General features: G+C 38.6%; 1 protein-coding gene across 1 annotated transcript; it reads right to left on the bottom strand.

The window, feature by feature from the left end:
• Nucleotides 1–2,896: 2,896 nt before the first annotated feature.
• Nucleotides 2,897–14,394, bottom strand: LOC106815831 (cyclin-dependent kinase 10-like). Its single transcript, XM_014820349.1, has 16 exons — nt 14,307–14,394; nt 11,141–11,292; nt 10,696–10,768; nt 9,703–9,774; nt 9,373–9,475; nt 9,097–9,178; nt 8,895–8,962; nt 8,665–8,717; nt 8,359–8,437; nt 8,131–8,190; nt 7,096–7,219; nt 6,500–6,639; nt 3,682–3,734; nt 3,417–3,492; nt 3,117–3,174; nt 2,897–2,985 (listed from the first exon to the last, which is right to left on the bottom strand). The coding sequence occupies exons 2-16, from the start codon at nt 11,246–11,248 to the stop codon at nt 2,968–2,970; spliced, it is 1,167 nt and encodes a 388-aa protein (XP_014675835.1). The 5' UTR covers nt 11,249–11,292; nt 14,307–14,394; the 3' UTR covers nt 2,897–2,967.
• Between the last annotated feature and the right edge of the window lie 83 nt (nt 14,395–14,477).

The raw sequence follows: 14,477 nt of genomic DNA, 5'->3' as shown, positions 1-14,477 counted from the left end.
AGAGAGAGAGAGAGAGAGAGAGAGAGAGAGAGAGAGAGAGAGAGAGAGAGAAAGCACGCCCAGCTCGCGAGATTTCCATGTTTCATTGTATTGAAGGGTACATGCCGAATATCATCAATTATATCTTGAACCAGTGTGCAGTTTACACCCAGGGGCGTACCCAGACATTTTTTGATGGTACGCAAAATTGCACTCAAATGTGTCAAAGTTGTTATTTTTACTGAAATCCTTCCGACCATCTGGCGTAATGACACGTACTGTAGTCATTATTCTTATCACACGCATAATTCTGTAAGCCCAACTAAACATTATATAAAAAATTACAATAAAGAATACTTTTTTTTTATTCTGAAATTTTTTTAGTATGCATTGACGTACTTTGCGTATAGGTAGGTACGCCCCTGGCCTGTTCGTATTTTAGAATATAGCAACACCATCGCAACCATAACATAACACCATAGTGCTCTAGGCTGACAGGTGCAAAATATTATGAGTCAGTTTGCATTAGAAACAGTGTACTGAAATGTTTTAGCCTTTGGACTAACGTTTTTTGTTGGAAATGCTAACTTCAAATAAATGTATTTGAATTTGTATCTGTAAATGATAGACTTATTCAACTGTTTATCTGATATCTGGAAGGATGTTTGTAGAGGTAGCTAATAGAAATGGGAGTGCTGAGTGAAGCAGCTATTGTTAATTAAAATGTCATCATCATCATCATTATCCTTGTTTATTTGTTGACGCAGGACTAAATTAGTCCCTCACGAAGAGGGGTATGTGGGTCCTGCGTGACAACAGTCCTCAATCTTCCGCTCCACTCTCCCCTGTCACTCGGGTTGACTTGTACCAGGCTGCGTGCTACCCTGTCTTTCTTCACAGTCTCTTCCCACGTCTTTCTTGGGCGTCCACGCCCTCTCGCTCCATCGACTTGGATGTGCCGCACTCTGTTTATCCAGCCTTCGCTGCGCTCAACGTGGCCGAACCAGCGGACACGCCTGGTTCGCAACACCGACTCGAGGTCGTCCTCGGTGGTCACACCGCACATCCAACGGATCATCGCTGTATCGTTCCACCGGAGGCGGTTGAAGGCGTCGATGGTCAGTGCCCAAGTCTCACTGCCATGCAGCATGCCACTTCTGACACACGAGTTGTAGACACAGCCTCTGGTGAGGGGGGGGGCAGGCAGCGGGAAGTCAGGATCGGCAGCAGCTTCTTGAACTTTCCCCAGGCGACCTGGGCCCGCGTGATAGATACAAGCTCGCACAAACCACCGGCTGACAGAGTGTCACCCAGGTAACAGAAGGACGCTACCACCTCAAAAATGTAAACTCCGATGTATTAAAAACCGATCCCTAATAAAAACCGAATTTAAAGGGATAGTAGACTCTAGGATTTTACTGCATACAACTGTACTTACTGTATAACAAAGCGTCTATACCCACACGTATTTGTTACCAGATACCTAATTTAATTGTTATAATTAATTACACATCAACGCTACGAAATTTGAACGGCGCCATGACACCCGCGACCGTGCTGCCACCCCGAAAAAGTTGCGTATTTGACAATTTATTTTGCACGTTACAGACTGAGGGCTAATCACAAAAGTGCAATTATATTTATACCTAAATGCTATTTAACCGAACGATATTCATTTTAGGGCAAATTGATCCATATTATAACTGAAACTATATGTCGTTTATAAGATATTAGAATCCTTTTGCTTTTAAATTAATAAATAAGAAACACCCTCGGTCTGTAGCCTTAGGCTGAAAAGTGGTTTTGCGCAACTTATCAGATCGTGCGCTGTGAGTGGCGCCACCGTCATTGTAATCAAACTGTAGTATTAGTTTTAAAACATTTTTAATGATATGTCTAATGGTGATTGAACCATGAAACTTTTTATGTAGCGTAATTTTAACCTAAATTAACTGAAAATAACCCTAGAACCTAGAGTAAACGATCCCTTTAATGTAATATAATATTTACAGTAATTGCTCACAGTCACATCCATTACACATATCTGCAAGGGTGGATGTCAGAGCTGTTGAATGAAAATGGGCCCATATTACCACAATATTTTTAAAATTTCGTTACAGTATTCAGTGCTCCAGATAATTTTTGGATTGGATGAGTATTTACTCATCAATTTTCAAATGCATGAGTACCGGGTAGTTTGCCACGAGTATTCGCCAAATACGGTACTCATCATTTTTTCTACCAATGAGTACTGAAAGTATTTTGCTTTCTACGTTGTCCAATTCTGCTTGCATTGTGTGCGTGCGTGCGTGCGTGCGTGAGTGTGCATGCGTGCGTGTGCGCGTGAATCAGAATGTGCGTGAGTATGTGTGCATGTGTGTTGTACTTTTTGGTTTAAAATGACTGACAAAGTGACAGCACTAACGTTACGCATACGTTGAAGAATACTACCGTGATTGTACTCAAAGTTTGTATACATTCATGCGTACTGGGGCAAATGCTATCGTATCTGTACTCTGTGTTTTGTACATGTATGGGTAAATGAGTGTTTTCAATGCGTACTTTACTAAAATACGCATGCTATCTGGAGCTGGAGTATTGTCACATTTTTTACTTAAAATTATACTATAAGATGTAGAATTCGGCAAAAGAGTGCCTGACCCCTTCCAATCTTAATATTATCTGTCTCTGATACAAATACATTGATAATCTTCATACCAAAAATTTATCATTTAGATCAGAGTAAATAAGTTACCAGGGAAGTCATAATTTGGGATGACTTCATTTGATTCAGGAATAGAGTAAGTTCCTCGTTACCGGATAACAAACTACACCTACTCTCACATACCGTACGTATACAGTAATGGTCATTGCAAACCATTAGAAATTATGCTACAAAGCAGATATAACACATTTGATCATTTTCACATATTTATTTACACTAGACTCAACTGATTATTCTGGCTGATGTCCCCTTTGATTTTCTTGTCATCGCTTCCTTTTTTGCTGCAATTGAAACAAATGTTCATACATCATTCATAATTTCATACAAAGGTTTCATACATCAGACAAACATACCATTCAACTATTAACCATAAAAATTCATGTTACAAAGTCAATTGTTTGTTTATACTTACTGGCAACTGTGGACCAATCAGGTCTTTTTGACTAGTACCTGAAGATTTTTTTCGGGATCTGAAACAACAAGACACAACAGATGGGAAAATACTTTCAGTGACAAACCAGGAAATCCCATACGCTGCCTATGATGCTATTTGTTCATTACAACTGCAACAAATGGCATGTAATCCTCCTTTCCAAATCAACAGAAAAAGAGAAACAAAACAGAAAAAAGAAAAGTGAATTATATGAACATAACAGGTTCCAAAATTTCGCTTATAACCGGATTGTTCGAAAACTTAGACTCTCAAGCTCACTCTGTGTTTGTAGTAGAAGCTGACGAACTCTTTAGTCTGTGTTGTGGATATGAAGGCATTAGTTCTGGTTCACACGCTGAAAACATGTCAGATGTAAGGTTACTTTTGCATAGAAGACGATATACTCGAATTTAGTACATTCTGTTTAAAGGAATGCAAACTGCTCAGGCAAATCTTTTGCTGTTATGTACAAAACCACGAAGGAATCGATTCAGAATGATATGCCAACGATAGCAAATTTAAATTAATTGTAATATAGACTTACAATATGGTGGCTCTTTAAAATATGAGTTTTCTAAACTCTCTTCCGCTGTTGCCCTGTAAGAACAATATTATATAAAAAAGCAGTAGTTTATATATGTTGTATATATCAGGGTCTTGTGTACTTTTGACAAGAGCAGGTAATTGTGACGAATGAATGCAGCGGTAAGGTGTTTTTGCCGGACAGGAGGGTTGGTGAGCGCGTCTGAGCCCCGAGCTGGGTGGGGTTCGGGGCATTGCACACTGAAAAATTCTGATTTTACCCACAATAGGAAAATAAAACGCTATTTTTGATGGTAGGGGTTCTAGAATTGGTAGTTTTAGATAGGTAAATATGTATTAATATTGTATAAAAGAAAATCTAATGTAAGTGAAAGTCCAGTAACAGTGGATTTCTCTTTATTTAGTTAGTATGTGTCAGAGTGAGATCAATTATCTGCATTTGTTATAATCTGGTCCACAGTTGATTATATAATGTGGACTGAATTTTCTATGTAAGTGTACATGTTACTAAGTATGGTTTCAATGGTGGGACAGCTTCCGACTAAGTTCAGGTAACACTATATGTCCTCAGTCTGGTCCTTTATTTTAATGGTCAGAATCAGTGTCAGAGTCAAATCTGCAGCTTTCATTTTAATAACAGAAAAGCAAAATCAAAGTTGCCTAACTTAGTGAATGATCAAATTTAAAATTTTTGTCCGAGGTGAGCGCTCAAGCAAAGAACAAAGATCAAAAAAAAAATTACTAATAACTGAAATCATGTCTCGACGACGGACGAGTGTTCCGTGGACACGGTGTAAGTATGTTTGCATCATTTTTACGAGACGCGCAGATTATGCTGCTATCCTGGTATATCGCTTGTACGTTGCTCTTCTTTTAAAAGACTTCAGGAGTCTGTCTTTTGCAAGAACGATCTCGTTTTCCGCGGCGTTAAGTATGGTTAACGCGCGCCCGCTTTGCTGTAAGTTGTTTGAAACGAATTCTGATGGATTCGCTATCGAACCCAATAAGATTGTTGTAGTTGAATTTAGATTGCGTTTGTCTGTTGTCCGACAGGGTAATCAAATCGCCGGCGACGCCGGCACAGGTTAGTTTGGAGTTGAAGTATTTAAAATAACTCCGTTTTTAAATTGATTAAGTATGTGTATCCGTACTTTGTGGAGTTTTCTCAAGATTGATAGCCGGGAAAATGCTGCGAGACCGGTAAAATAACGGTTACGGCTATTCAAGAACCGTGTATATAGTATATTAGATGCTACACACACGCGTGTCAGTGACATCTCATGCACGCACACGGCGCCACAATACTGATATAGTATATATATATATATATATATACAATACTTTGTGTATGAAAATATTCTATGTTCCCATTAAGCTTGTATACACGAGATACCAAAGTCCTGTTACCTAGCAGTTAGAAATGAGAATGAAACAGCAAGTATGTAGCTAATGATGAGGATGCGCTATGCAGTACAACATAGTAACCGGTGATGACATGATGCTGGGTACTCTCTCACGAATGATGTTGGATAACTCCATACTTATGCATTAAAAACCATGTTCGATGCTCAGTTAAAAGCCGCACAACTGGCTCGAGAACGTTAATTTCTTCCCGTACCTGACTAGCAATACTTGCGTGTATGATATATCTATATCTCTTATGGCAAATAACTCTAGTTCTCTATTCTTCATTGGCGTGTTTATTAAAGTATTTTTGACTACTCCGATGTGTGACAGTTCCCCATCTCAGAGAACGTCCGTCCAGCTGGGTGCCGCGTACAGGCGTACGGGGCGAGCCGCACACATGATAAAACATTGCGTACGTATCCACTTCGATGTGTATGTTGTTTGAAACAGTACGTTGGCGTGATTACTCGATGTCGATTTCCTTCTTTGTGGGATAGGCGCAGCAGAATGGAGGGTAACTAGAGTTTGATTTTGCAGTAAGGTAGTTATGTTTATCAGTGACACGAGTATTTGCTATGACAGTAGTTAGTATGAAGAATTAGCGTTTGGATGCTGCACTTGTGCGGCTTAAAATGTAAGCCGGTTTACAATATAGTCATCACTGACTATAATTTACTCATTTATGTAAAGGGAGAGCTATTACGTCTAGGTCTTAGGGTTTTTTTCAGCTATTGAGGTTTAGTATTTATCGCTCATAGCAAAAAGGTTCAGTGGTTCAGTCACCATTAGATAATATATTAAAAGTTTAACAGCGACTAGCGTTTGTATTACAAACGACGGCTGCGGGCCGTCCAAAGCGCACATGCTGTAAGTTGCGCAAATAGACATTCAGCAGAGGGTACAGACGAGGGGGTTTCTTATTCTATTCATTTAAAAGGCAACAGATGTATTCCTATAACGCAGATAGTTTCATTATATGGATAATTGCCCTAAATGAATATCGTTCGGTAGGAATTAGACATTTAGTCTATAAATTATGAGCATTTTGTGATTAGCCTCGGTCTGAACGATGCAAAGATAATGTAAGATTACGCAACTTTTCCGGGGGTGGCGCCGTCGCGGCGCGGCTTGCCGAGTGGGGGCTGACTGCCGCCGGCGACGGGCTGGCGCGAAGTGCATGAGTGATGCTTAACCTGTGCCGGCTCAGAGTGCGTGCGTGAGGGATGCGTAAGGAGCGGGTGGCATGGGCGCCGTTCAATTTCGTAGCGAGTGATGTGTAAATATTTAACAATTAATTGAAGTATCTGTACCACAGTACGTGTGGGGTATAGACGATTTGTTATATAGTAAGTACAGTTGTATGCAGTAAAATCCTAGAGGCTACTGTCCCTTTAATTAATGAAAAGAATTACCGCTGTCGAGGATCGTAGATGAACAGAGCATTAAGCAATCGAAGGCCAGCTTCCGACAGCCACGGGAACGTGTGCCGCATGTTGTTGTACGGCTGCTGCTTCAGTGTAAAATTCTTCATGAGAGGTAGCTGTAGGAAATCCTGTATGCAAAGATGTAAGAGGTGACCTTATGAGACTCAGAACTGTGCACAAATGCAGATGTACACGCAAAAACATGAGATGCAATAACTATAGTAATCCGAGACTATGCACGTAATGAAGTGAACATATGCATGCTGATTTCAGTATATATATCTTCATGGTAACCACGATAACCAATACAACTCGTAAACTCCATGTGTATATTTCGTTATGATAATGTTTCATTTTCTAATGTCTACTTAGTCTAAACTACTAGCCAACTCTGTAATCAACTGTATTGGAGTGTTTCCTGAAGCCACACACAAATGTTCACTAGCTAAAGGGATCTTTCCTACAGCCACACACCAATATTCAGTAGTTACTTGGAATTTTGAGGATTTTCCTCCTTTCTTTTCCGGAATTATCAAAAAGTGTCGATGCTACACCGGTGCGGACGATATGCATCACGGACTCACCGGCCATATGTGTTCGCTGGGTGACCCCAGCAAGGTAATGATCAACTCCAGCTGGTGGATCTCAGATCGGCCTGGAAGCAGGGGCTTGTGTGCCAGCAGCTCTCCCAGTATGCATCCCGCTGCCCTAAAGATGGTGAAATTCATGTATTAGTAAGGAATGTATCAGCCATCACCAACTAACAACGTTAAAGTTTATATCAACAGCACGACAGCCAAACGGATAATCCATAGGGTAGCAGTGTTGTAGGTCTCGAGGCCGGTCTTGGCCTCGAGACCAGCCCCGAGGCCGGTTTCTTTGGTCTCGGCCTCGGCCTTGGCCTCGGAGTGCAATGACTCGAACTCGGACTCGGACTCGAGCCCTCCGGACTCGAGGCCACTACATAGTACATAACTGTACATATTGTAAACACGCAGTTTACAAGAATTTAAAACTAAAATGCCTACCTAAATTTATGAGACTAGCTGTTTATTCACATTGATTTTTGCCAGTTGAGTGTGTGGATTTCGGGTGTTGAGAGTTTTCGCGCTGTCATCTCGTCTATACTTATTTTATTGTTACCTGACAATCTCGCTTCCTTGAAATTTTGCTAGAAATTTCAAATTTTATAAACAAATTTAGACTCACGGTTTTAGGTTTCATAGTGTAGGGTTTGGGATAGAAAAATATAGCTTAGGGATTTTTTTTATCAAAACTGGACTCGGACTCGGACTCGGGTGGTGTGGACTCGGACTAGGACTCGGGGGGTGCAGACTCGGACTCGGACTTGGACTCGGGAGGTGCGGACTCGACTACAACTACAACACTGTAGGGCAAACTCATGATGCCATTATTGGTATTGATATATATATATATATATATATATATATTTAAAATTGCACAATTCACGTTTGGATAGCACAGCAATTGACATGATGTAGGATGAACTGCACAACTGCACTTGATAGGGTTATGGGAATTACAGGGAATATTAAGTAAACTAAACTGTGTGCAATTCACAACACTGGTTGATAAGGCACAGCTCCAGGGTCACTCACCATACATCAATAGCTGTTGTCTGTGTCTTTGCTCCAAGTAATAGTTCCGGTGCTCTGTACCTAAACAAATTGATCGAATAAATGAAAAAAATACATAGAAAACGTCAAGGGTTTTGAGCTGATATGAAAGTTGAGAGTATCTTTAATTCAACTGTAATACAAAATTACTTATATTGGTTAAAATTATAATTTTTTGAAGATATAATGATTGCAATAAATAAGACCTACCATAGTGTGACAACATGTGGTGTCATTGGGAATTCCATGTCAACTGGCAAGGAGAACTTCCTAGCAAGTCCAAAATCAGCTGCATCCAATACCACGATTACACCCAATAAACAAAAATATAAAACATGGATCAATACAAAAATATTAATAAATATTATCTGCGTACTTGATAGTTTTTAGGATTTTTTACCAATCGTTCTTAGTTATTATCCTTTAGTACAGATTACCATAACACATGTAAATGAATTAAAAAACAGTCACTAGTAGAAGTACCAATGAGTTATATACATACAATTCTATGCTTACCTATCTTTACACAGCCTTTATCTGTCATTAGCAAGTTTGAAACTTTTAAATCCCTATAATTAGAAATTTGGCACCAATTCAATTGAAATAACTATAACAATTTCAAATATCTCAAAACTAAGTCAAAACTTGCAAGACCATAATTTTTAAGTTTTAAAGGACAACATGAATGAAACAGAAGAAAGATGAGTTTAGGATTGTTTGAATTGAAGTTAATCATTTTAAATTACCTGTGAACGATATAATTTCTGTGTAAATAGTCCAATCCAGTAAATACCTGCAGCATGATACATTTCACCTGAAAATGTGAAATTACACAGACAGATTATACCATATGAAATTTAATTATATAATATATATATATATATATATATATATATATATTCCTGGTAAGGCGTATATGCGAATCAATGTCAAAAATTTTAAACATACCTGAGACTCGGAGAAAGGAGAGTTCATGTTGTCAAGTAGACTGGCTAAATCCTGCTCACAATATTCCATTACAAGAAAAATGCTGAAAGATCAAATGTAATACTCATGGCCGATAAAACAATTTTATACCAAGTTTTAAGAATGGGGAGTTACAGTATCACAGATCAGGATGTCAAAAAGAAGCTGTTGGGTTATCTTAGATATGTAATTTTTATAGTTTTAGTAGCTTTATTGTAACTATTTTGATTATCCATATGCAGAGTAAATGTGGTATACCTGTCTAAGCTTTTCCCAACTGCCACTTCCTTCAGCTGCACTATGTTCTCTTGTCTTAAATTCAACAAAATGTTGATCTCTCTTAGACCACTCACTGGAATTCCTGCAAGAAACACAAGATTCAAAAAACAATTAATGTTCTGTTACTTTCAAAAGTAATACTTGCTAAATATTTACATAACATATGGTCATTGCGGTGGGCATGTCAAAGTGATAAAACAACATTTTATGTTTTGAAGTCCCTGTTATTAAGTATAACTGAATATAGATGAGAAACTTACCATTAATATAGAATAATATATATGTATAAACAGCCTCTTTTTTTCATACCGTCTTTTTCCCGCTCCATTCGCATTTTCTTCAATGCTACTATCTCATCAGATTTTGTGTCTCTTGAACGATCTGCAATGATACGAAAAATACCTACTGCTTTTATACTACTTAACATATTGCTGAAAATTCTTATATTTTAACACCTACTAGCCTAGTGATATCGAGGTCGACATCTACTGTTAATAATAATGAGTCAGCAACAACCCATTACCACCTTGTCAGATATAAAATTCAGGCAAGTGATTAATTACTTGCACGGCTGTTTTATGCAAGCAATGGCATGCTAAAGTGATACCTTGCCTAAAAAGGCAAAGATAGCTGTGTAATGTCCATGTTCTTTTAATTTGATCAGAAAGTTGATTCCTTCCAATTTTATCAGAGGTGCTAGCACTTGATCACTTTATGCCAGCTATGTATAATTGTCCGTGTTCATATGCCAATTCGAGATTACAATAAGCATCTCCATCTTTTAATGACCAGAAAAAGCCACAATATACAAAAAAGAACGAACAGAAATATGAGAGAAACAGCTAAATTGTGTTGAGTGGCAGATAAATTTCTGTTCTCCGTATCGATCACCCGCTACACATTTTTAGCATGCTCAACATGAGACATCGCTTTGCACAATAGACGTGAAACAATCCCCCATTCCACCTCAACAATCTATACAGCAGCTAGCCACTCCATATGCAAACATCAGCGGCAAGCGTGCGACACACAATGGCTACATGCAACAACTGCTGTTGATTACACGTTTTGAAATTGCGGGATGATTGCAATGTGCATCTGCAAAGTTTTCTTGGTTCTTTCATTTGTTAAGAAAAACATGGTTAATTATTGAGACTGTGCTTCAGTACAAACTAGTATACCAGAATTTTTAGGAAGTCCCATGAACGCCTGCACATGTCAAACCAGAGTCTGATGGCAAATCAGGAAGTCTGACTTTGGACTAATATTAATTTCAAACCCAGTATATAACATAAGACTTACACACTATTCCATATGTCCCCTCGCCTAATCGGTCAAGCTTTTCAAACTCTGTAACTGGACGACACTTTCCAAACTAAAACAAATAATACATTACTACAAGTATATATACAAATTTAACATGTATTACGCCACAACAACTAATTACTGTTCCACATCAGTCATGGAATTTAGTCATTACTATTATATCAAATTGTATGTTGGTGACACTTATGGAGCTATATAGAGCTATATAGCTATATAGCTATATATATACTTATATGTATACTGCATTTATCATTATGCCCTATTATTACTTTAGCAAGAGAGGCCTCCAAAAATAGAGATTAACGGCTACAGCTGCATCTGTATTATACAGCTGAAGTAGGGTACTGTTATCACTGTATGTGGACTAGAGCTACAATACCCATGGTATCTAACAATTCTAACCTATAAATTATCGACATACCCTGTCTTGTTCACGAACTTCAAATGGCTGTAATGTTAGGATAGACATCAGTCTGATGTTGTTTGGCTCCATTTTTGGTCGATCTGGATTTCTGTGTCGTGACGACATGACGATTCTAACGAATGTTGCTCAGTCTTAAAGAGTTTGGAAGTCTGTGCAGAAGTAAATTTAATACACATTTAATATTGCACTAGCAAATATTAAATTTTAAACTCGAAATAATTTTTGCATCAGAAAACCATACTCACACAGGTGCTGTATGCTAATATTATGTGCAAAATAATTTGTGAACCTAGTATCGCTACAACTCATACAAAATTTGTTTGTGCAAATATTTGCATGCAGGTCGTGTATATATATATATAGTGGTTGTCTTAAAAGAACTGAACATGATCTAGGCCTACTAGCTTTCATGAAAGATTTTTCGTGTGTAACATTGCCATGTGACACGTGTGTTTGGCTGGGTGGGCTTTACTGTCTATCTCCCAGTTCATCCTCAGTTGGCAGTTGGGAAGGGGGTCCTTATAGACTGCATTATCTACACATTCAAAGTGGACTATATTCCTGGGCGTACCAGTAGCTCTAATCAATGAGCATAGTAACAGCTAGGGCCATTCACAGTATGGGGTTGCACAAATAAAGATTACAACCTTGATCCTACATTAAAAAATAGTCAGACACAGACTAAATCTTTAGAAAACAAGTGATAATACAGATTAAAAACATGTTTGTTTGGGCGGTTCTCATGTTCCAAATCACGCTGTCTTCCAGATCTGACCTGGCTGGTAAAGCGAGTTTGAACTTGAAGGTGATAAAATATGGTGTATGGTGGTGTGTGACTTAGACAGTCACTGCTTGTTGCTAGCTATGAACCATCTTGCGATAGGTTACAGTGACAGTTGACCCATTGGAGGCGATTTTACACTTGTTTGGGCAGATCAGCATCAAGAGACCAAGAATAAATGAGTCGAGAACAGACTAAGTTAGCCATCCAAAATGGAGGTGGGTCAGGCGTGCTTAAAAACATAATTAATATATATTGTCCCGTATTGCATTCTCTATGCTGCATGCGGCGATGCACACCTCTGAGCATCAGCAACGCAATTTAGTCCGCCTCTTAGACCGATTTTGTGATAATAAGCTTCGTTTTAGTACACGCTTTGCACGTAGTAGTATATTGATGTGTAGATTGTGCATTCAAATTTTGCCGTCTTTACGGGGTATTAGACAACAGGAACTCGGGGCGTATTTATAATAAACTGATGGTAAATAAACACGTTGTCATTGTATTTACTAGCCATTGACATTTGTAACCCAAGTTTGTTCACGGTGGAGAACAGTTATATTGTGCAGGGATATCTGAATGTTCAGTCAGGCGATGGATTACATAAAGATTATGACTTTGGTAAAAATATTATTTGTACCAGCTGCCTGCAGATAATACGGTAATCGGTATATACCTGCCTTTGCCTGTAGTGCTGTAGTGTATAATCAGAAGTAGATAATATGGAATTACCTATTATCTACTTCTGGTATATAATGTATATTAGCAGGAGTGAATAATAATAGATATCACTACTACTAGTACTAGTACTAGTAATACCAGGAGTTAATAATGACAAAGGAGTAAGACACCTCTTTGGTACTGATTTCACTACATTTTTGTCGTACGAGTTCGATGTGAATAAAAATACAAATGTATACAAACATGAGCTTCTTTTGTTCACTGGTCCTTATTCTATCTTCCGGTAGTATTACAAACCGCGTAGCTTCCTTCGTTTTGACATAAATCATACTTTTGCACGACCATGGTTTTCACGTTATTTACCGTACTCTGGCGAGGCCAAGCTGTAAATTCGCATACACAGGCTACCACAGCAACTCGAAGAAGGCACGGCAAGGAATTTAGGCCGTATAGTCTAGCCAGAGGTCCCAAGTTGGGAAAGTCCAAGAAATCCCTTTCTTGCCAGCAATCCAAGAAAGGGAGCCAGCATTGGCCCAGAAATCCAAGAAAGGGAGCCAGGTCCATAGCCGTTTTTTCGCAGTGCGCAAAAACAGGAAAAAAGTTGTGGCGGGCTGCGATGTGTTTGTCGCGGAACACCACCATTTTTATGAAGTATACATGTAAAATCATCGTTTTATCGCCTTTTATTGTTCGCTGGAATCAAAGTACATCAACAACAACGTCAAATTTAATAATTTACTGATTTACTGATGTAAATTTTCATATGGCTGAAAAATGTTATGACCGGGAGCTTCTGACCTCATTCCGGGGCACCGGGAGCAGCGTGTCATACAGGGACTTGGGACATCCGAGTGCAGAAAATGCACTTAGAAATTAAGTTTCGTTGTGCCCATGCTGGGTTTAAAAATTAAAACTATTTTACATTTAAACTATAGTTAGAATGCCTTGTTTTTATGGTTGAATCCAAGTTAAAAAAAAAAATAAACGTTGCGCTAGTAAAATATCTGAACTAGTTCACCCGCGGAGGAATGTGTATGAATCGTTATGAGTAAACTGACGCTCCAGCCGATTGTAGCTTTTCGCACGTGTTTTGCATAGCAACCGTTAGCTCTAGTAACTATAGCCCGCGTACAGTTGCCGCTGGCGCTGCCCGAGGCGATCCCTGCCGTGCCTCCTTTGAGTTGCTGTGGTAGCCTGTGTATGCGAATTTACAGCTTGGCCTCGCCAGAGTACGGTAAATAACGTGAAAACCATGTCGTGCAAAAGTATGATTTATGTCAAAACGAAGAAAGCTACGCGTTTTGTAATACTGCCGGAAGATAGAATAAGGACCAGTGAACAAAAGACGCTCATGTTTGTATACATTTGTATTTTTATTCACATAGAACTCGTACGACAACAATGTAGTGAAATCAGTACCAAAGAAGTGTCTTACTCCTTTGTCATTATTAACTCCTGGTAATACTAATACTAATAGTATTATTTAGTATTACTAGTATTACTATTACTATTAGTATTACTTAGATTAGAACAATAGAAGTTAGAAATCATATTTTTGTAACGTTGGCTTTGCATACAACCTCGCTGGGATTTGTAATTCAATTTTTAATATATCTGGATAGTTTTGGATATATGGTAGTTATCAATGAACATAAACTGTAGTCTCACAAAAAACTTTCACATGAACTACCTTACACTAACCATAAATTGTTATAGTAAAGTTATAAATCGTGCAGATTCAACACGCTTGTAAGTTGTAAACACCGCCTTGCTTGTTCTTCTTCCAACAGATGGCGCGACGTCCGTAAATCGGGCAGAGATCCCGTCTAGCACATAGACGGGTACCCGTCCCTTTTTACAAGCTCTATATAG

The sequence above is a fragment of the Priapulus caudatus genome, unplaced genomic scaffold (assembly GCF_000485595.1).
Source record: "Priapulus caudatus unplaced genomic scaffold, Priapulus_caudatus-5.0.1 Scaffold1213, whole genome shotgun sequence".
Taxonomy (NCBI): Eukaryota; Metazoa; Priapulida; class Priapulimorpha; order Priapulimorphida; family Priapulidae; genus Priapulus; species Priapulus caudatus.
This window is presented reverse-complemented; position numbering and strand designations above follow the sequence as displayed.